The sequence below is a fragment of the Symphalangus syndactylus genome, chromosome 9 (assembly GCF_028878055.3).
Source record: "Symphalangus syndactylus isolate Jambi chromosome 9, NHGRI_mSymSyn1-v2.1_pri, whole genome shotgun sequence".
In the NCBI taxonomy this organism is placed as follows: Eukaryota; Metazoa; Chordata; class Mammalia; order Primates; family Hylobatidae; genus Symphalangus; species Symphalangus syndactylus.
Genome location: NC_072431.2, coordinates 122,274,061 through 122,291,367, shown reverse-complemented (window position 1 = coordinate 122,291,367; position 17,307 = coordinate 122,274,061). Strand labels below are relative to the sequence as shown.

The following is a 17,307-nucleotide window of genomic DNA, read 5'->3' as shown; positions in this document are numbered from 1 at the left end:
TGTTTAGATAGAATTCCAGTTGTCACTGATACATTTAAGATATATGTATCTCACAAACACACCTGTAGACCTCATTATAAGTGAAGAGCACTTAGAAGTGATATGAATAGATAAAAGTATTAGACAAAAAGTTTGGTTAATTTTTTAACTGGTAATATTTTGAAGTTTATTTATTAATTAAGAGTAAGTCTTGCTTATTGTTTAACAGGACTCTAGATTAACACTCTTTGAATCCTGGCTTCCCTACCTACTAGGCCTATGCCTAAATTTAATAATATTAAATTAGGTTCTTATGAGGAATAAATGAGTTAATACATGTAAAGCACTTGTAACAGTGACTGGAACATTGTAAGCCTTCGATACATGTTAGCTATTGTCATTCTTATTTTAGTAGTAGCAGCAGCAGCAGCAGTAGTAGTGGTTCTCACAGCATCTACCATTTTATACTTAATATTTCATCAACTTATGCTAAACAGATGTGTGGATTGAATCTCAAATTATATTAAATTAGAAGATATTATGGCTAATTTAGTTTCATTACAAGAGTTTACATTTGTTTATTGAAGTATAAGATTTTTTTGTTATCATTGTTATGCTTTTGATTATCTTTATATAGCACTTTGATTTTTCACAGCAATGTAAAAATGTAATTTAAATGAAATAGTTCTAAGTTTTCATGTGTTATTAATTTTTCTCATTTCTTATATTTTTTGTTTCAATACATATATGTAATTGTATAATTACCAAGTCACAACTATAGATTTTACAAGTGCTCAAAATATTAAAAGAACAATATTTTATGCAATGCAATTCATTTTACTAATTTACAGTGTCAATATCACGTAGCATTTAAAAACTAACAGTAGATATAATTTGGGATAAAATGTAAGATATCACCACTGTTAAGGTATTTTCTGTCACTCTTGATGTCACCTTTTTTTCTTTTTTCAAGGATGTCTCGAATGGAGAGGGATATAACTACGAAAAGACATTTGATAGAGGACTTGAAATTTCGACAGAAAGTAAATTTGGAAAGTAACGAGAGTTTTAGTGAAATGTTAGAAAATCTTGATAAAAAGGTATCAATTTTTATCTTTACTGACACTAACAATATCACTTCCTGTTGTATTTACTCTCTTACCACAAATATTTAATCCTAGTAAATGTATAGAAAATATTGATAGGATATATATTTACTGTTACAAAGTAACACTCTTGGCTCTGAAAATACATTATTTATTTTAAAATTCAATTCTCTAAAACCTCATACATAATATGGCCACACATTCTGTTTCTATTTATAAATATCCCATGAGAAGATTAAAAATCCTCAATATTTCTAGGATACATAATTACATTTTTTTCAGTATTTTATTTAAAACTGTAATTTATGATAGAATCAAGCTTATATTTCTTAGTGAAAACTTGATTACCAATAACTGTCAGAAGTTCTTTAAAAATGTACTTTCTTCTTGGATCCCCTTAATGAATTTTACATGGGAAGGGAGTTGTGCATGCAAAGGGAGTTGTCGTTAAAGTAGTTATGTAACATATGACCCGAAGTAGAAGGTTTTTTTTTTTTTTTAAAGGTGCTATTTTCACAACTCCTAAAGCACCCTGTGCTTTGGCATTCACTAAATGTTATCCGCACCTGAGAGAACATCTCCCTTACTTTCCTTGTTGAAAATGAAAATTTAAGTTATCTGTTAGGTCAAATGGATTTAAGAAAGAAACTTTTACATGAGCATGACGAATCCATATGGATTTTCTTTCTCTTCTCTTCCACACACCCGTGCAAGTTAAAATCACTTCCTGTAGGCTTTTTCAATGTTATCCTTTCAATTTTGCTATTTTTTAACTTCAATAATAATTTCATACATAGCTTTGGAATCTTTATATAAATAACATATATCTTTAGTGGCATTAAACTGAAAAACTACTTTTTCTGTTACGCTTTGAGATACATATACATATTATAATCTTATAAATAGGCAATATATATATATGTATCTCCTATTACTTGTTTTATTTCATCCGAAAAAGAGTATGTAATAGTTATTTTAGAGAATACAATGGAAAGTTATCTATAACTTGGCTTGTTTCAGAGTCAAAACAATCATCTCTTGTCTTAGGAAGTTTAGGTTAATAATTAATGGATATGTAGTGAACATTAATATTGTGTTATTGGGTGCAAGAATGTACATACCAGTATTCATTTAGTTTGTGTGCAATTTTGGTTTTTGTGACTGATTTAAGGATTGTTACTTTCATTCATAATATGAGTTCTGTAAGTATAGTACTTGAATTTGATAGCGTTATGAGAAAATAAATGGAAGTAGACTCATTCACTCATTTAGTTTCTGTTGGAACAAACACAGTATATTACTAGAATGCCTTCCACAATAATAATTACCTTTATGCTTTTAATGTAGGTAAAGACATTAACTGAAGAATGTTCCAACAAGAAGGTATCAATTGATTCACTAAAGCAAAGACTTAATGTTGCTGTAAAAGAAAAGTCACAGTATGAACAGATGTATCAGAAATCTAAAGAGGAGTTAGAAAAAAAGGTATGCTTTTAAAAAGGGCATTTTAGCTTAGAGATGGAATATAATGGTGTTTGTTTCATTTTTAACATTGTTGGTTTTTTTCTTCCCAGAAACACAAGCTACTTAAACACTTCAGATAAGTGCAAAGAGGATTTGTATCTCTACCTGAAACACTAAACATTTGTTTAACATTAAAGATATTTCTGTATTAGAGAAAACAGGTTGTGTTTGTCTTGATAGTTCTTAAGAAATGAAAACTATTATTGAACACTGGTATTTATACAAGTAGATATAAATTTTGTAGGCCCACTTAAACTTTCAAACTAAATGTTTCCATGTTATGTAGAGGATCTTTTGGGCTAAAATAGCTTCCATGCTTTTAATTATTTATAATCTTTAAAAATCACAAACTAATTTAGTTGATAAGTATATGAGAATATGTAGTTAGGATGTTTTATTGAAAATTAATGAAAAGAATCATAAATTTTACCCAAATAATAAATACATAGAGAGAATAATAAAATATTTTCCTTATTTGATATGTATAACTAACTCTTCCAAATCTGTTTATAAAATATCTTTTATTTTATGACTGCTGATCTTTTGCAGGATCTCAAGCTTACTCTCCTAGTATCAAGAATAAGTGAGACTGAATCTGCAATGGCAGAAATTGAAACAGCAGCATCTAAGCAGCTTCAAGGATTAGCATTGCAAAGTGAACAGGTCCTAGAAGGTGCACAGAAGACATTGCTGTTAGCCAATGAAAAAGTAGAAGAGTTCACCAAATTTGTGAAGGTTTGAATTACTTGTTGTTTACTAACTTGTACTTTACTTTAGGCAGAGTGGGCAGTAGCCCACTTGAGATGATTTGGGGAATAAAGTTTCTTTCTGCTTTCCTAACACACAAAGAAAGCATCTTCTCCTACCCTATTTATCATATTGCTAATAATTCCTCCATAAAGAATTTATTTTTATAGTTTGAATTTAAAATCTTCTACGATCTTATTAATACTTCTTTCTTAATGTCAATTTAGTTATGAAATTGTAGTAGTCAAGTCATCTGGACAGGTTTTAAGTTGAAAGGATTAAGCCGTTCCCACCCTACTGTCCTTTTGAAAATCATTCAAGCAGGAACAACCAGAAACTTGCTCAGTGTTCAGTGATGCTAAGAGACATCTGAAGCCCAGGCCACAAACTATCAAGACATGGAATAGACAGAGGAATGGCACATGACAAACAGAACAAAGAGAAGACAAACTCAAGTATCTACAGAGGTGTACCATCTAGAAATTATCTAAAAGCTGAAGAGCCCTAGAAAGCCTTCATTCCCCTAGACATAGAAGTTAATAACATTTTATGCCACTATTAAGAGTACTCCATGTAGAGGAAATTCCTTACTTTGCTTCTTTGGAAATCATAGATACCTTGGGAGTTTTCTCATTTTAAAAATATCTACAAAATGAATTGATAAAACATTTTATCTCCTCTATCTCTTTTAATGAATATTTCAACTGGTGTGAAGTCAAGCCAATAATGCCTGCCTCTGAGGACCCTAAATGATTGCAAAGTATTAATTTTATTAAATGTAATTTACCTTTTCCAGATTCAAAACATTAGTTTTTGTAAATGCTTGTTGAATAGTTTCACTGTTTAACTTATAGTGAACACTTTCATTAAATATTGTGACTTATACACTGCTGGTGGGAATGTAAATTAGTTCAGCCACTGTGGAAAGCAGTTTGGAAATTCTCAAAAAGTGAAAAACAGAACTACCATTTGACCCAGCAATCCCATTATTGGGTACATAACCAAAATAATATAAATCCTTCTGCCATAAAGACACATGCATGCGTATGTTCAGTATGTTCATTGCGGCACTGTTAACAATAGCAAAGATATGGAAGCAACTTAAATGCCCATCAACAATAGACTGGATTAAGAAATTGCGGTACATATACACCATAGGATACTACACAGCCATAGAAAAGGATGAGATCAAGTCATTTGCAGCAACTTGAATGGAGCTGGAGGCCATTATCCTAAGTGACACGAAGAAAAAACCAACACCACATGTTCTCACTTATAAGTGGAACCTAAACATTGAGTACACATGGACACAAAGAAGGGAACAATAGACATCGGGGCCTACTTGAGGGTGAGGGTGGGAGGAGGATGAGAACTGAAAAACTACCTATTGGGTACGATGTTTATTACCTGGGTGATGAAATAATATGTACATCAATCTCCTGCAACACAAAATTTATCTACAGAACCAACCTGCACATGTATCCCTGAAACTAAAATTAAAGTTATATGTATAGAGTCATTATTTTACTCATGATGTACAACCATTTTATTATGAGTATTACCTTCATAAATCTTGGTTTTTCTTTTATATTCAACTTAGCATTTTGTTTGTGGAGCTTTTGGCAAAGATATAAAATATGAAATATATAATTATGAGATTTATTCAAAATGCTAATCATTGTTTTTCCTTGAAATATTCTTTGAATGTGGCACTTTAAAAAAGAAGGATGAATGAGAATCAGAAGTTTTCAAAATAGAAAAATTAATTTCATGACTGTATATCTGATTATCATATACTTGAAGTTTCATGACTTCCATGATAAGGTAATGGGTATATTTCTCCATAAAAAGTAGTTTAGCAAAAATTATCTTTAAGAAACTTTTTCTTTATATCCAGTGATATAAACAGTACTTAATGATGAAGTGGGTATCTAAACTCTAATTATTCAAGGGTAATGTTAGTCCTTCGTATTTTTCACCAACAATGATACTGAGTAGATGTCTTAATAGATGAATTCAGGATTGTTTTGGTTTCATGACTTTTTAATTTGAATAATGTTTCAAAGATTATATAGTAGGGAAAGATGATAAATATTGACAGACTGTCTTCGGTACTCTCTCAGAATTTTTACACTTTGTTTCAGTTTGGTATTTAAATTACCTGCATCAGAATCCTGTTTCTATTGCATTTAAATATAATACACAATATTGGGCCCCAAATCTATTGAATCAAAATTCTGTTTGGAGTGGAGCCTAATCTGCGTTTTACAAGTTAACTAAGTGATTATTATACATAATAAAGTTTTAGAAGCACTTCCTTACATTGTTTTTAAGAATTGAATTCAAATAACAATACATATCAGTTTGGCATTTAGTAAGACCATTTATAACTCATGACTTCCAATGGCAATTTGACATTTGTTTTTCTTAACCGTGTCTTAGTGCCAACATATAGTTGCTATTGGTACCATGTCTGCTGTATAACCTATTTTTCAAATATAGGGCCACCAGCAAATTAATGCCAAAACCATATATTGATGGCAGAGACTGGATATTTGGGTCTTAAGAAAGGCATGATTATCATCTTTCTTTTCCTTGCATATATGGCCCTAGGTCTAGGCGGAAATGCTTAGGACCCACCATCTGAAGCAGCATATCATCAATGACTCCCTAACTACTACCACATTAGGTGCATTAGATCAATGCTTCCTCCTTTTTAAATACTTAAGACCTTCCATAGCTGGGTGTTAGTCTGCTGAAGTCTGATCTTCTTTCCCACTACTCTTTCACCCATATTGTGCTTACTCCTGCCTTTGCTCAAGTTTTCTTTTCACCCAAATGCCTTCCCCTCTTTGTTCTCTCCTTCACATTTAACTCTGGGCCTTCCTCTGTCATGAATCTGTCCTTTAACTCTGTAGTTAAGAGGATAGAGCTCAACTCTGCCATTTACTGGCTCTTTGACTTCAGGATTGTGACTGAATCCTTGTGTCTCAGTTTCCTCATCTGTAGAATGAGTTTAATAATGGAACATAAGCAAAGTGAGAATTTACATAAGTTACAATAGCTAAAGATCAGAACAGTGGCTAATTGCTATCTTAGTATCAACTATTATTATCAGCAGTAGTAAGAGCAGTAGTAGTATGGCTCTGACTCATCTCCTGAACATTTATTATATGTACATTAACACAGTTGTAAACTTGTATTTTTCTTTCTGTTTCAAGTAGATTAAAGCCAACTTGAGGAAAGGAACGTTGTCATTTGTTGTCTTCAGGGTACTGTTACATAACAGGGCTCATTAAATTCTTGAGGAATTGATTTATATCTGCTTCAAGAATGGTACTGGACATATAGTCACTGCTCAAATGGAAAACTCTGTTAACAGTGAGAACTATGCGCATTCCTTAATGAGCATAGTTAAGGAATGCACATAGTACCTACATGGAACATTATGATCACCAGGACTCATTCTATGCAGAGCTTATTAGGGTATCATGTACACAAAAGTACTTAATAAATATTATTAGTAGTATTAATAGTAATAATGTTTGTTCTGGCCCCGTTGTGGAATCTATGTTCCCTTTAGTCTTTTCATTTATTCATAGGGCGCAACCAGATTATGGAAGAGGTGGAGTGGCCATCTGTTCTAGATCTAGTCTTGAATATGGAATTTGGCCCTGGGGTGAAATCAAGTACTTTGAGCATCTGGGCTGGATATATGTGGCAGAGCTGAGGCTTTGAATTCTCCTAATAACTGAATAAAACACACAAGGGAAATTTCTAGAAGTATTTGCTCAGTTTGACTCAGCCCTGATACAGGCTTTTAATGTGCCTGAATGTGAGAGTCATATGCCAAGCTCCATCCTTTCAGTGGATTTTGTTAGCTATGAAATAAATACCAGCCAAAAAACAATATTTAGCTGGAAGCATAAATGGTTTCATTATCAATATGTACTTGCTTTGGTAAGATTTAGTAAGATGCTTTTGGTATATAAATTTCTTGCTTCTTTAGTGAATACATTTGTGGAGCATTAGAATTTTAATTTTACACATACAATTGTTAATACCTTGGCACTGTTAATTAAGATTTATAAACAGGTCTATGATACAATTCAACTTGAATTAACTCTTTTCACCCTGTCATTATACTGAGAAAGGAAATGACAGCTGTGTTTAGAGAAAAGTTTCATAATAAAAATACATTTCCTTATTTGGAAAACTTTATGTAAATTATATCTCAATAAAGCTGTTTAAAAACCTGTTTTTTAAAAATTCATTTTTTAACCATGAAGGCAATAGTGACTCCAGAGTATTTCAGCCACAAATTTTTGCCTTCCTCACAGTGTAATCTTACTGAAAAAAGTCCAAGCAATCCATAATGATTCGATGAAACTAAAAATTATATGTATCACAGACAAAGACTCATGATAAAGAGAGGAAAACTAAATCTAATAAGACAGAAGTGGCCGGGCGCGGTGGCTCACGCTTGTAATCCCAGCACTTTGGGAGGCCGAGGCGGGCGGATCACGAGGTCAGGAGATCGAGACCACGGTGAAACCCCGTCTCTACTAAAAATACAAAAAATTAGCCGGGCGTGGTGGCGGGCGCCTGTAGTCCCAGCTACTCAGAGAGGCTGAGGCAGGAGAATGGCGTGAACCCGGGAGGCGGAGCTTGCAGTGAGCCGAGATTGCGCCACTGCACTCCAGCCTGGGTGACAGAGCGAGACTCCGTCTCAAAAAAAAAAAAAAAAAAAAAAAAAAAAGACAGAAGTGGGATCGTTTACTATATTTTCTACAAACATTATTGGTGGCTGGTTACAATAAATTATAGTAACTGAAAAGTAAAGTAAATTAAGTTGATATGTATATCTAAAAACCATTCATATTTTGACAATATCCTCAGATATTGGGATAATTCCTAGCTCATGATATCCCAAGAATTGCAAGAAGGCTGACATCAGTTTTTGGAAATTCAGTTGACATTTATTGAATGCTTACTTTGTGCCATGCAGTGTTTTTACTTGCCTTGATAATAAGTGTTAGCTGTGGATCTTTATTCAACTGATATGAATAGAGTGACACTTTCTAAAACTTACAGTGTTTTTAGCAAATGATAATTTAAAGGGTTTTTGAAAACCCTTTGGGGGGCTTTAGAGTTGCTCAGAGAGCAACTGAGCAGATTTTGAACTGGTAATAGAAGGCAATTTTGTAACAGATAAGAGAGAAGTAAAGATAAAAGCCAGATGGAAGTAGCACCCAGTGTTGAAAACAGGCTGATTTGTTTATTTTAAAAAAGAGGAAAGTAATGCTGAGACCCAACACGCAAATACAAGGCAAGTGTGATCTTATAAAAATGAAAAGTTAGCTTTGATATATGGGTGGAAGGTAAAACATTTCAGTGAACCTAGCACAGTGAAGGCTCTACTGTATCTGGAAGATACACTTTGGAAGGGAAGATGATCATTCATGCATTATGAAGTATATTTCAACCAAACAACATAGTATTTTCTAATAATCAATGCATCGGAATTGAAGGTATATGGAATATATCATGTAGTAACAACACTACTCATTATGTAGGCCACCGAGCATTGCTTATACTTCATTTAGGTACCTCTTTAATGACACTTACATGGTACATGAGGGTTGATCTTGGAATTCCTGTATTATTCATCCCTATTTAGAAATTCTGTTGGGATGAGTAAGATGTAGGAATGAATATTCAAATAGATCTCAGAAGCCAATTGGAACGTATTAGATTCACCCACCCAAATTATTTGTATCTCATTTTAGAATGCTAGTCATACAGCTTAGCAGCCGGATTATTATCTTTCTCCCCAACACAATTCTGTTATGACTTATGGTGACTTCATATCCATGTAAGCCATTCAATCCCCTATTGGATATTCCCTTTCTATTCTTCAGCATCCTCACTTCCAATGATTATTCCCATCATCATACCACTGATCTATGGTTCTCAACTTTGGATCACCACCTACCTTAGGGAGCATTTGGAAATGTATGTGGGTGCTTTGTATTACGCCGACTGGTAGATGCTACTAGCATTCAATACCCAGGAGCCAGGGTGGTTAAAAGTTCTGCAGTGGGAAGAAAAATCTCATACAGTGAAAAATTGTCATTTTTCCCAAATGCCAAAAATGTTCCCACTAACAAACACTACCCTTGGCCTTGTCATTACAAATAACTGAATTCCAAAATCTCCATTTCCAGCATTTTATTCTTTGACCGCTATTTCTTTTTGTGCATATAGTGCAACAATTTTTGACCTGATTATAACTCAAATTCACTGGCCTTACCACTTTTTCACTAATTACTACCACCCTCCTTCCCATTGTGCCCTTAATTCCCTCCTCATGCAGCATGGATTCTATGTTGTATCATAGTCACTTTCTTGCATATATCCTCAACTTCCTCATATGTCCCTTTGTCATATTCATGTGGAAAAAACTCAAACCTACTTTATTTTGAATCTCTGCCTACTTCCCACCTGAACCCAAGAAAGTGAATGTGATTAAATAAAAACATAACCATGCTGATTCATCTTTATTTAAACAGATAACCAGGAACTTCAGGTGCGCTGTCAGCACTATGTGATAATCCTATTATATAGTTCCCAGCGCATTCAGGCTCCACATTTCCCGGTCATTCTGCTATCTTCTCAAACCTCCAGCATCCTCTGCTCAGCCACTCAATCTCAGCTGCTTCTTTCACTGAGAAAACAGAAGCAACCCAGAGATAATTTCCTCCTTTTTTCATTACCTTTATTTTTCACATTCCTCCCAAATCTGTACCCACATACTGTCCCTTTCCTCGTATTACTGGGAATGAACCATCTGCATGCCCGTCTAAAGCTAATACCTCACTTTGCACACTGGATTTTTATCTCCCCATATTCCCAAGGACTTTGGCCCCGTAGTTTCAACCCTACACTTTGTATCACCAATATTCCTTCTATATTGGATCACTTTCATTAGCAAACACACACCATTTACCAAAAAAAAAAAAAAAAAAAAAACCCTTCATTTGACTCTGTATCTCCTCTAACTGCTGACTCATTTGTCTCCTCTTTTATGTAGCAAAACACCTCAAAAGTGATAACTATTCTCTACCCACTTATCTTCCATTCTGTTTTGAACCTTCTCCAATTAGGCTTTCAATCTTATTACCCCTCCAAAGTAGTTTATTCAAAGTCACCAGTAACCTCCATATTGCCCAATCTGTGATCAGTTCTCAGTCTTATCTTATTTGAAGCCTTGGGAGCATTTGATATCGTTGATCACTCCTTCCTCCTTGAAGCACTTTTTTAAAGCCTCCCTTTTGATGTACTACACTGTACTGGTTTTCCTCATCACACCTAGCCAGTCTTCTCTGACTTCTTTGCTAGTTCTCATTCTCTTCCTGACAGACATAAGTGTTGGAGTTTCCTAGGGTTCAGTCTTTATACCTTTCCTCTTCATTATCTATACTCACTCTCTAGGCAGTCTCTACCAACGCTGTAATTTAAGATGCCATATTCTGACCTATGACTCCCTAATATATATCTGTTCTCATCCTGTCCTTGAAACTATGGATTTTTAAATCTTCCTGCCTAGTTGTGATTTTCACTTGGATGTCTAATAGGCATCTCAAACTTAACATGTACAAAAAAGTTGAAAAAAAATTATTTTGCTTCTCCTAGCTTTTTTTCTCTATCTCAGAAAAATATTTTCACTAGTCATCCAGATGGTTAGGCTCCAAATCTGTAATCATCTTTGGCTCTTCCCTTTCTCTCACATTGCATTTCTAATACTTCAAGTCTTGTCTGCTCCTGTTTGAAAATAGACCCAGGATTCTGCTACCTGTCACCACTGCTATGGTTACTATCACTTCTTGCCTGTACTTATGCATTAGTCTGCCCTTTCACCTCTTGATCCAAAGCAGTCTTTTCTCCATCTGTTGGCAGAATGATCCTTTTAAAATGGAAAACACGGCCAGGCACAGTGGCTCACGCCTGTAATCCCAGCACTTTGGGAGGCCGAGGTGGGCGGATCACTTGAAGTCAGGAGTTCGAGACCAGCCTGGCCAACATGGTGAAACCCTGTCTCTACTAGAAATACAAAAATTAGCCAGGCATGGTGGCAAGTGCCTGTAATCCCTGCTACTTTGGAGGCTGAGGCAGGAGAATTGCTTGAACCTGGGAGGCGGAGGTCGCAGTGAGCCAAGATCGCACCACTGCACTGTAGCCTGGGTGACAGAGTGAGACTCTGCCTCAAAAAAAAAAGGGAAAATATCCAATCACTCCCTTGCTCTAGTCTCCTGGCATGACTTCTATTACTCAAGAAAATGGAAAACCTTGACTGCCCATAAAGGACTCCATGATTAATTTTATTGTTACTTCTGCAACTTCACTTTCTACTACATTTTACCTCACTATTCCACTTTAGCCTTTCTTTCTGACTGACTTTCTTGCTCTTTTTTAAACAGTGCAGGCCCTCTTCTCTCTCAAGGTCTTTGTCGTCTTCTTCCGTATATTCAAGTAGTTTATCTTGTCACTTCTTGAGGTCTCTTTGCCCTGTCAAATTTCAAACATATGAAACAATGGAAAACAAAGAAGCTAGTAAAACCTGTAAGCTGGTTAAATCTAAATCATTGTTGACCTTAATGATTACAGTATTAGAAATGGGGGTAATGGGTTGGTTGGAAGAGTTGAGTTTCCTTTCTGCTTTGGTGGAACAATATGGAGTACGAGAAACTCTAGATATTGATTCAAAATATATTAAATATATATTTGAAATATTTAAAGATGGCCATAAGAGTAAAAATATTTAATTTGTAGAGAATATGATGGATAAAAGAAATAAAGAAAGCTCCATCAATCTAACACAAGCCAGGAAATAAAAAAGAAGGGAGAGAGGGAATGAACAGGGAAAGAAAGAAGGGAGGGAGGGAGGGAACAATAAGAAAAATAGTAAATAAAGAAGATAGGGGCTGGGAACGGTGGCTCACGTCTGTAATCCCAGCACTTCGGGAGGCCGAGGCAGGTGGATCATGAGGTCGGGAGATCAAGACCATACTGACTAACATGGTGAAATCCCGTCTCTAGTAAGACTACAAAAAAATTAGCTGGGCATGGTGGTGGGCGCCTGTAGTCCCAGCTACTTGGGAGGCCGAGGCAGGAGAATGGCGTGAACCTGGGAGATGGAGCTTGCAGTGAGCCAAGATTGCGCCACTGCACTCCAGCCTGGGCAGCAGAGCAAGACTCCGTCTCCAGAAAAAAAAAGAAGATAGATTGTAGCTGTTCCTTAAATACAGGCAAACCTCATTTTATTGTGTTTGCTCTATTGCACTTCTCAGATACTGTGTTTTTTACAAATTGAAGATTTGTGGCAGCTCTACCTCAAGCAAATCTGTCAGCTCTATTTTTCTTTCCAACAAGGTGTGCTCACTTTGTGTCTCTCTGTCATATTTTGGTAACTATTGCAATATTTCAAACTTGTTCATTATTATTCTATCTGTTATGGTGTTCTGTGATCATTAATCTTTGATGTTATTATTTTAATTGTTTTGAGGTGCCATGAGCTGAACCCATATTAGTTAGGCAGCGAACTTGATAGATAAATATTACGTGTGTTCTGACTGTTCGGCCCAACTGTCTTTTCCCCCATCTCACTCCCTCTCCCTGCGCCTCCTATTTCCTGAGACTCAACAATATTGCAGTTAGGCCAACTAATAATTCTATAGTGGCCTCTAAGTGTTCAAATGAAAGGAAGAATCACATATCTTTCACTTTGAATCAAAAGCTAGAAATCAGAATCTAGAAAAACTTAGTGAGGAAGGCATGTCAAAACCTGAGATAGGCTGAAACTAGGCCTTTTGCACCAAACAAACAACTCATGAATGCAAAGGAAAAGCTACTGGAGGAAGTAAAAAATGCTACTTCATGAATACACAAATGATAAGAAAGTGAAACAGCCTTATTGCTGATACACAGAAAGTTTTAGTGGTCTGGATAAAAGATTAAACCAGTCACAACAGTTTCTTAAGCCAAAGCTTAATCCAGAGCAAGGCCCTGACTGTTTTCAGTTCTTCAAAGGATGAGAGAGGTGAGGAAGCAGGAGAAAACCTTGAAGCTACCTGAGGTTTAAGGAAGGAAGCACCTACATAACCTAAGAATACAAGGTAAAGCAGCAAGTGCTGATGTAGAAGCTGCAGCAAGTTATCCAAAAGATCTAGGTAAGTTCACTGATGAAAATGACTCCATATTTTCTATGTAGACAAAACAGCCTTCTATTGGAAGAAGTTGGCATCTAGGAGAAAGCTAGAAAGGAGAAGTCAATGCCTGGCTTCAAAGCTTCAAAGAACAGGCTGAGTCTCTTGTTAGGGGCTAATGCAGCTAGGGACTTTAAGTTGAAGGAGATGCTCATTTCACATTCCGAAAATCCTAGGACCCTTAAGAATTATGCTAAATCTACTGTGCCTGTGCTCTATAAATGGAACAACAAAGCCTAAATGACAACACGTGTATTTACAGCATGGTTTACTGAATATTTTAGGCCCACTGTTGAGACCTACTGCTTAGAAAAAAAGATTCCTTTCAAAATATTGCTCATTGACAATGCACCTAGTCACCCAAGAGCTTTGATGGAGATGTACGTTGAGATTAATGCTGTTTTCATGCCTGCTAATATAGTATCCATTCTTCAGCTCATGATTCAAGGAGTAATTTCAACTTTAAAGTTGAAGACTTTAAAGTCTTATTATTTAAGAAAAACATTTCACAAGGCATAGCTTCTGTAGACAGTGATTCCTCTGATGGAGCTGGCCAAAGTAAATGGGAAACCTTCTGGAAAAGACTCACCATTCTAGATGCCATTTAAGAATATTAGTGATTCATGGGAGGAGGTCAAAATAGCAGCATTAGCAGGAGTTTGGAGAAGTTTATTCCAACTTTCATGGATAACTTTGAGGGGTTCAAGACATTAGTGGAGGAAGAAACTGCAGATGTGGTAGAAATAGCAAGTGAACTAAAATTAGAAATGGAGCCCAATATGTGACTGAATTGCTGCAATCTCATGATAAAATCTGAATGGATGAGGAGTTGCCTCTTAGGGACGAGCAGAGAAAGCGGTTTCCTGAGACGAAATCTCCTCCTGGTGAAAATGCTGTGAACACTGTAGAAATGACAACAAAAGTGTTAGAATATTCCATAAACTTAGTTGATAAAGCAGTGTCAGGGTTTGAGAGGATTGACTCCAGTTTTGAAAGAAGTTGTGCTGTGGTAAAATGCTACCGAACGGCATCACATGCTCTAGAGAAATCTTTCGTGAAAGGAAGAATCAATTAATATGGCAAGTTTCGTTGTTGTCTTAAAGAAATTGCCACAGCCAGCCCAGCCTTCAGCAACCATCACCCTAATTTGTCAGCAGTTATCAACCTTGAGGCAAGACTCTCCACTAGTAAAGTTATTACAATGTGCTGAAGGCTCAGATGATCATTAGCATTTTTAATAATAAAGTATTTTTAATTAAGATATGTACATTTCTTAGACATAATGCTATTGAATGCTTATAAACATAACTTTTACATTCACTGGGAAACCAAAAACATTGTATGACTCACTTTATTGTGATATTTGCTTTATTGTGGTGGTCTGAAATGGAACCCATGATATGTCTGAAGTAAGCCTGTATTTTGGCTATTAACCTCTATCAGATATGTGATTTGCAAATATTTGTCTTCCATTTTGTAGGTTGCCTTTTCACAGTTGTTTACTGTACAGAAGCCTTTTAGTTTGATATAATCCTACTTATTTATTTTTTGATTATGTTGTCTTTGCTTTTGATGTCATTTCTAAAAAATCATTGCCCAGACCAGTGTCATAGAGATTTTTAAAAATGTTTTCTTGTAGGAGTTTTTGTTTTTTTTTAAGAGATGGGGTCTCACTCTGTTTCCCAGGCTGGACTCCCGACTCCTGGACTCAAGCGTCTTCTAGAAATTTTATGCTTTCAGGTCCAATACTTAAGTCTTTGATCCATCTTGAGCTGATTTTTGTCTGTGGTGTAAGAGAGGAGTCTGATTTCAATTTTTTTGCATTTGGATATCCAGTTATCCAGCACCATTTATTGGAGAGACTGTCCTTTCACCATTATGTATCACCCTGTTGACTATATGTGTGGATTTATTATTGGGTTCTCTATTCTGTTCTATTGGTCTATATGTCTATCTTTATGCCAGTATCATACTCTTTTGATTATTGTAGGCTTGTTGTATGTTAAAAAATAGGTTAAGGACTTTAATACAGACTTCCCTAAAACACACAAATGACCAACAGAAACAAACTCAATGTCACTTATCAGGGAAATGCGAATCAATGCCACAGTGAGATAACACATCAAATTTGTCAGGATGGCAGCTATTTAAAAAAAGATAATAAGTGTGAGTGAGGATGTGGTGTAATTGGACCCTTTGTACACTGTTGATGGGAATGCAAAGTGGTGCAGCTTCTATGGAAAACAGTGTGGAGATTCCTCAAAATGTTAAAAAGAGAACCACCATTGGACTTAGCAATCCCACTTCTGGGTATTTATCCAAAAGAAGTGAAATCATGATACTGAATGGATGTTAGGACTCCTTGTTCATTGCAGGACTAGTCACAACAGCCAAGATGTAGAAACAATCTAAATGTCCATCAAGAGATGAATGAATAAAGGAAATGTTGTATAAACAACAATTGATTACTACCCTTAAACAAAGAAGGAAATTCTGCAGTATGCAACAACATGGATAAACTTTGACGGCATTATGCTCAGTGAAAAAAAGCCAGTTACTGAAAGACAAGTGCTGCGTGGTTCCACTTCTCTGAGTGTTTACGATAGTCAAATTTTATAGAGTCAAAGAGTGGAATGGTGTTTGGAAGGGATTGGGGAGACTGAGAAATGGGGAATTTTTAATTAATAGGCATAAAGTTTCAAGCAAGATGAATAAGCTCTAGAGATTTGTGTACAACATTGTATGTATAGTCAACAATGATGTACACTTAAAATTTTGTTAAGAGAGTAGGTCTGATGCTAAGCATTCTTACCACAATAAAATAAGAATAAAATAAAAATTCATGAAGGAAATAGTTGACTCTAGAGAGAGAAAAAGAAGATAGAAGAATAACATGACCGGTATAAATCCAAATATACCAATAACGACAATATAAATAATAGAGCTGAAATGTATCTTTTGAACAAAGAGGAAAGAAGACAGACTATGATAGAAAAAAAGATGCACTTAAAATATAGTTATCCAAAAGCTTTAAACGAATTAAAAAATATGGTATCCTGGGACTAGCTTGTACAAGAGCCAGTTTTGTGTGTCTCTTCCCAACTCCTTATTCATGTTGGTTGCTTGAAATCAATCATGATGCGTATATTTATTTCACAGAAATTGGCCAGGCATGGTGGGCTCGTGCTTGTAATCCCAACACTTTGCAAGGCCAAGACAGGATGATCACTTGAGCCTAGGAGTTCAAGGCTATAGTAAGCTATGATTACACCACTGCATTTCAGCCCGGGTGACAGAGCAAGACCCCATCTCTAAAAAACAACAAAAAAAATATCCGTACCAAAAAATCAACAAACATTACAAGTCGTGCTCTTCCCCCAACATCCAAAGAACTGATTTACCAGCACACAACTAAATATACATCAGATAAATGCTAAGAAAAAGAAGATATAGCAATATTATTCCAAGACAAAATTAATGGCAAAAAACATTAGGAATGACAAGAATGGATAGTTTGTAAAGAAAATGTAGAAATTATGAATGTTTATGTATCTGAAAACATGTTAAGCAAAATTTGATGGAAATTCAAAAGAGAAATTGATGAATCCTTAGGTGTATTTACTGTCCTGCAGTATATTTAGTATGTACTATACTCAGAAATCAATAATTAAAGTAGAGAAAACATA

At 35.3% G+C, this 17,307-nt stretch overlaps 1 protein-coding gene across 6 annotated transcripts in view; it reads left to right on the top strand.

The window, feature by feature from the left end:
- The window catches only part of CNTLN (centlein), a 369,272-nt gene that overhangs the window by 328,098 nt on the left and 23,867 nt on the right, over positions 1-17,307 (top strand). For all 6 annotated transcript variants that reach the window (XM_055294179.2, XM_055294183.2, XM_063609088.1 and 3 more), the window contains 3 exons: positions 953-1,079; positions 2,433-2,570; positions 3,159-3,344. In XM_055294179.2, the coding sequence (XP_055150154.1) occupies positions 953-1,079; positions 2,433-2,570; positions 3,159-3,344 (451 nt within the window). The remainder of the gene's footprint in view (positions 1-952; positions 1,080-2,432; positions 2,571-3,158; positions 3,345-17,307) is intronic.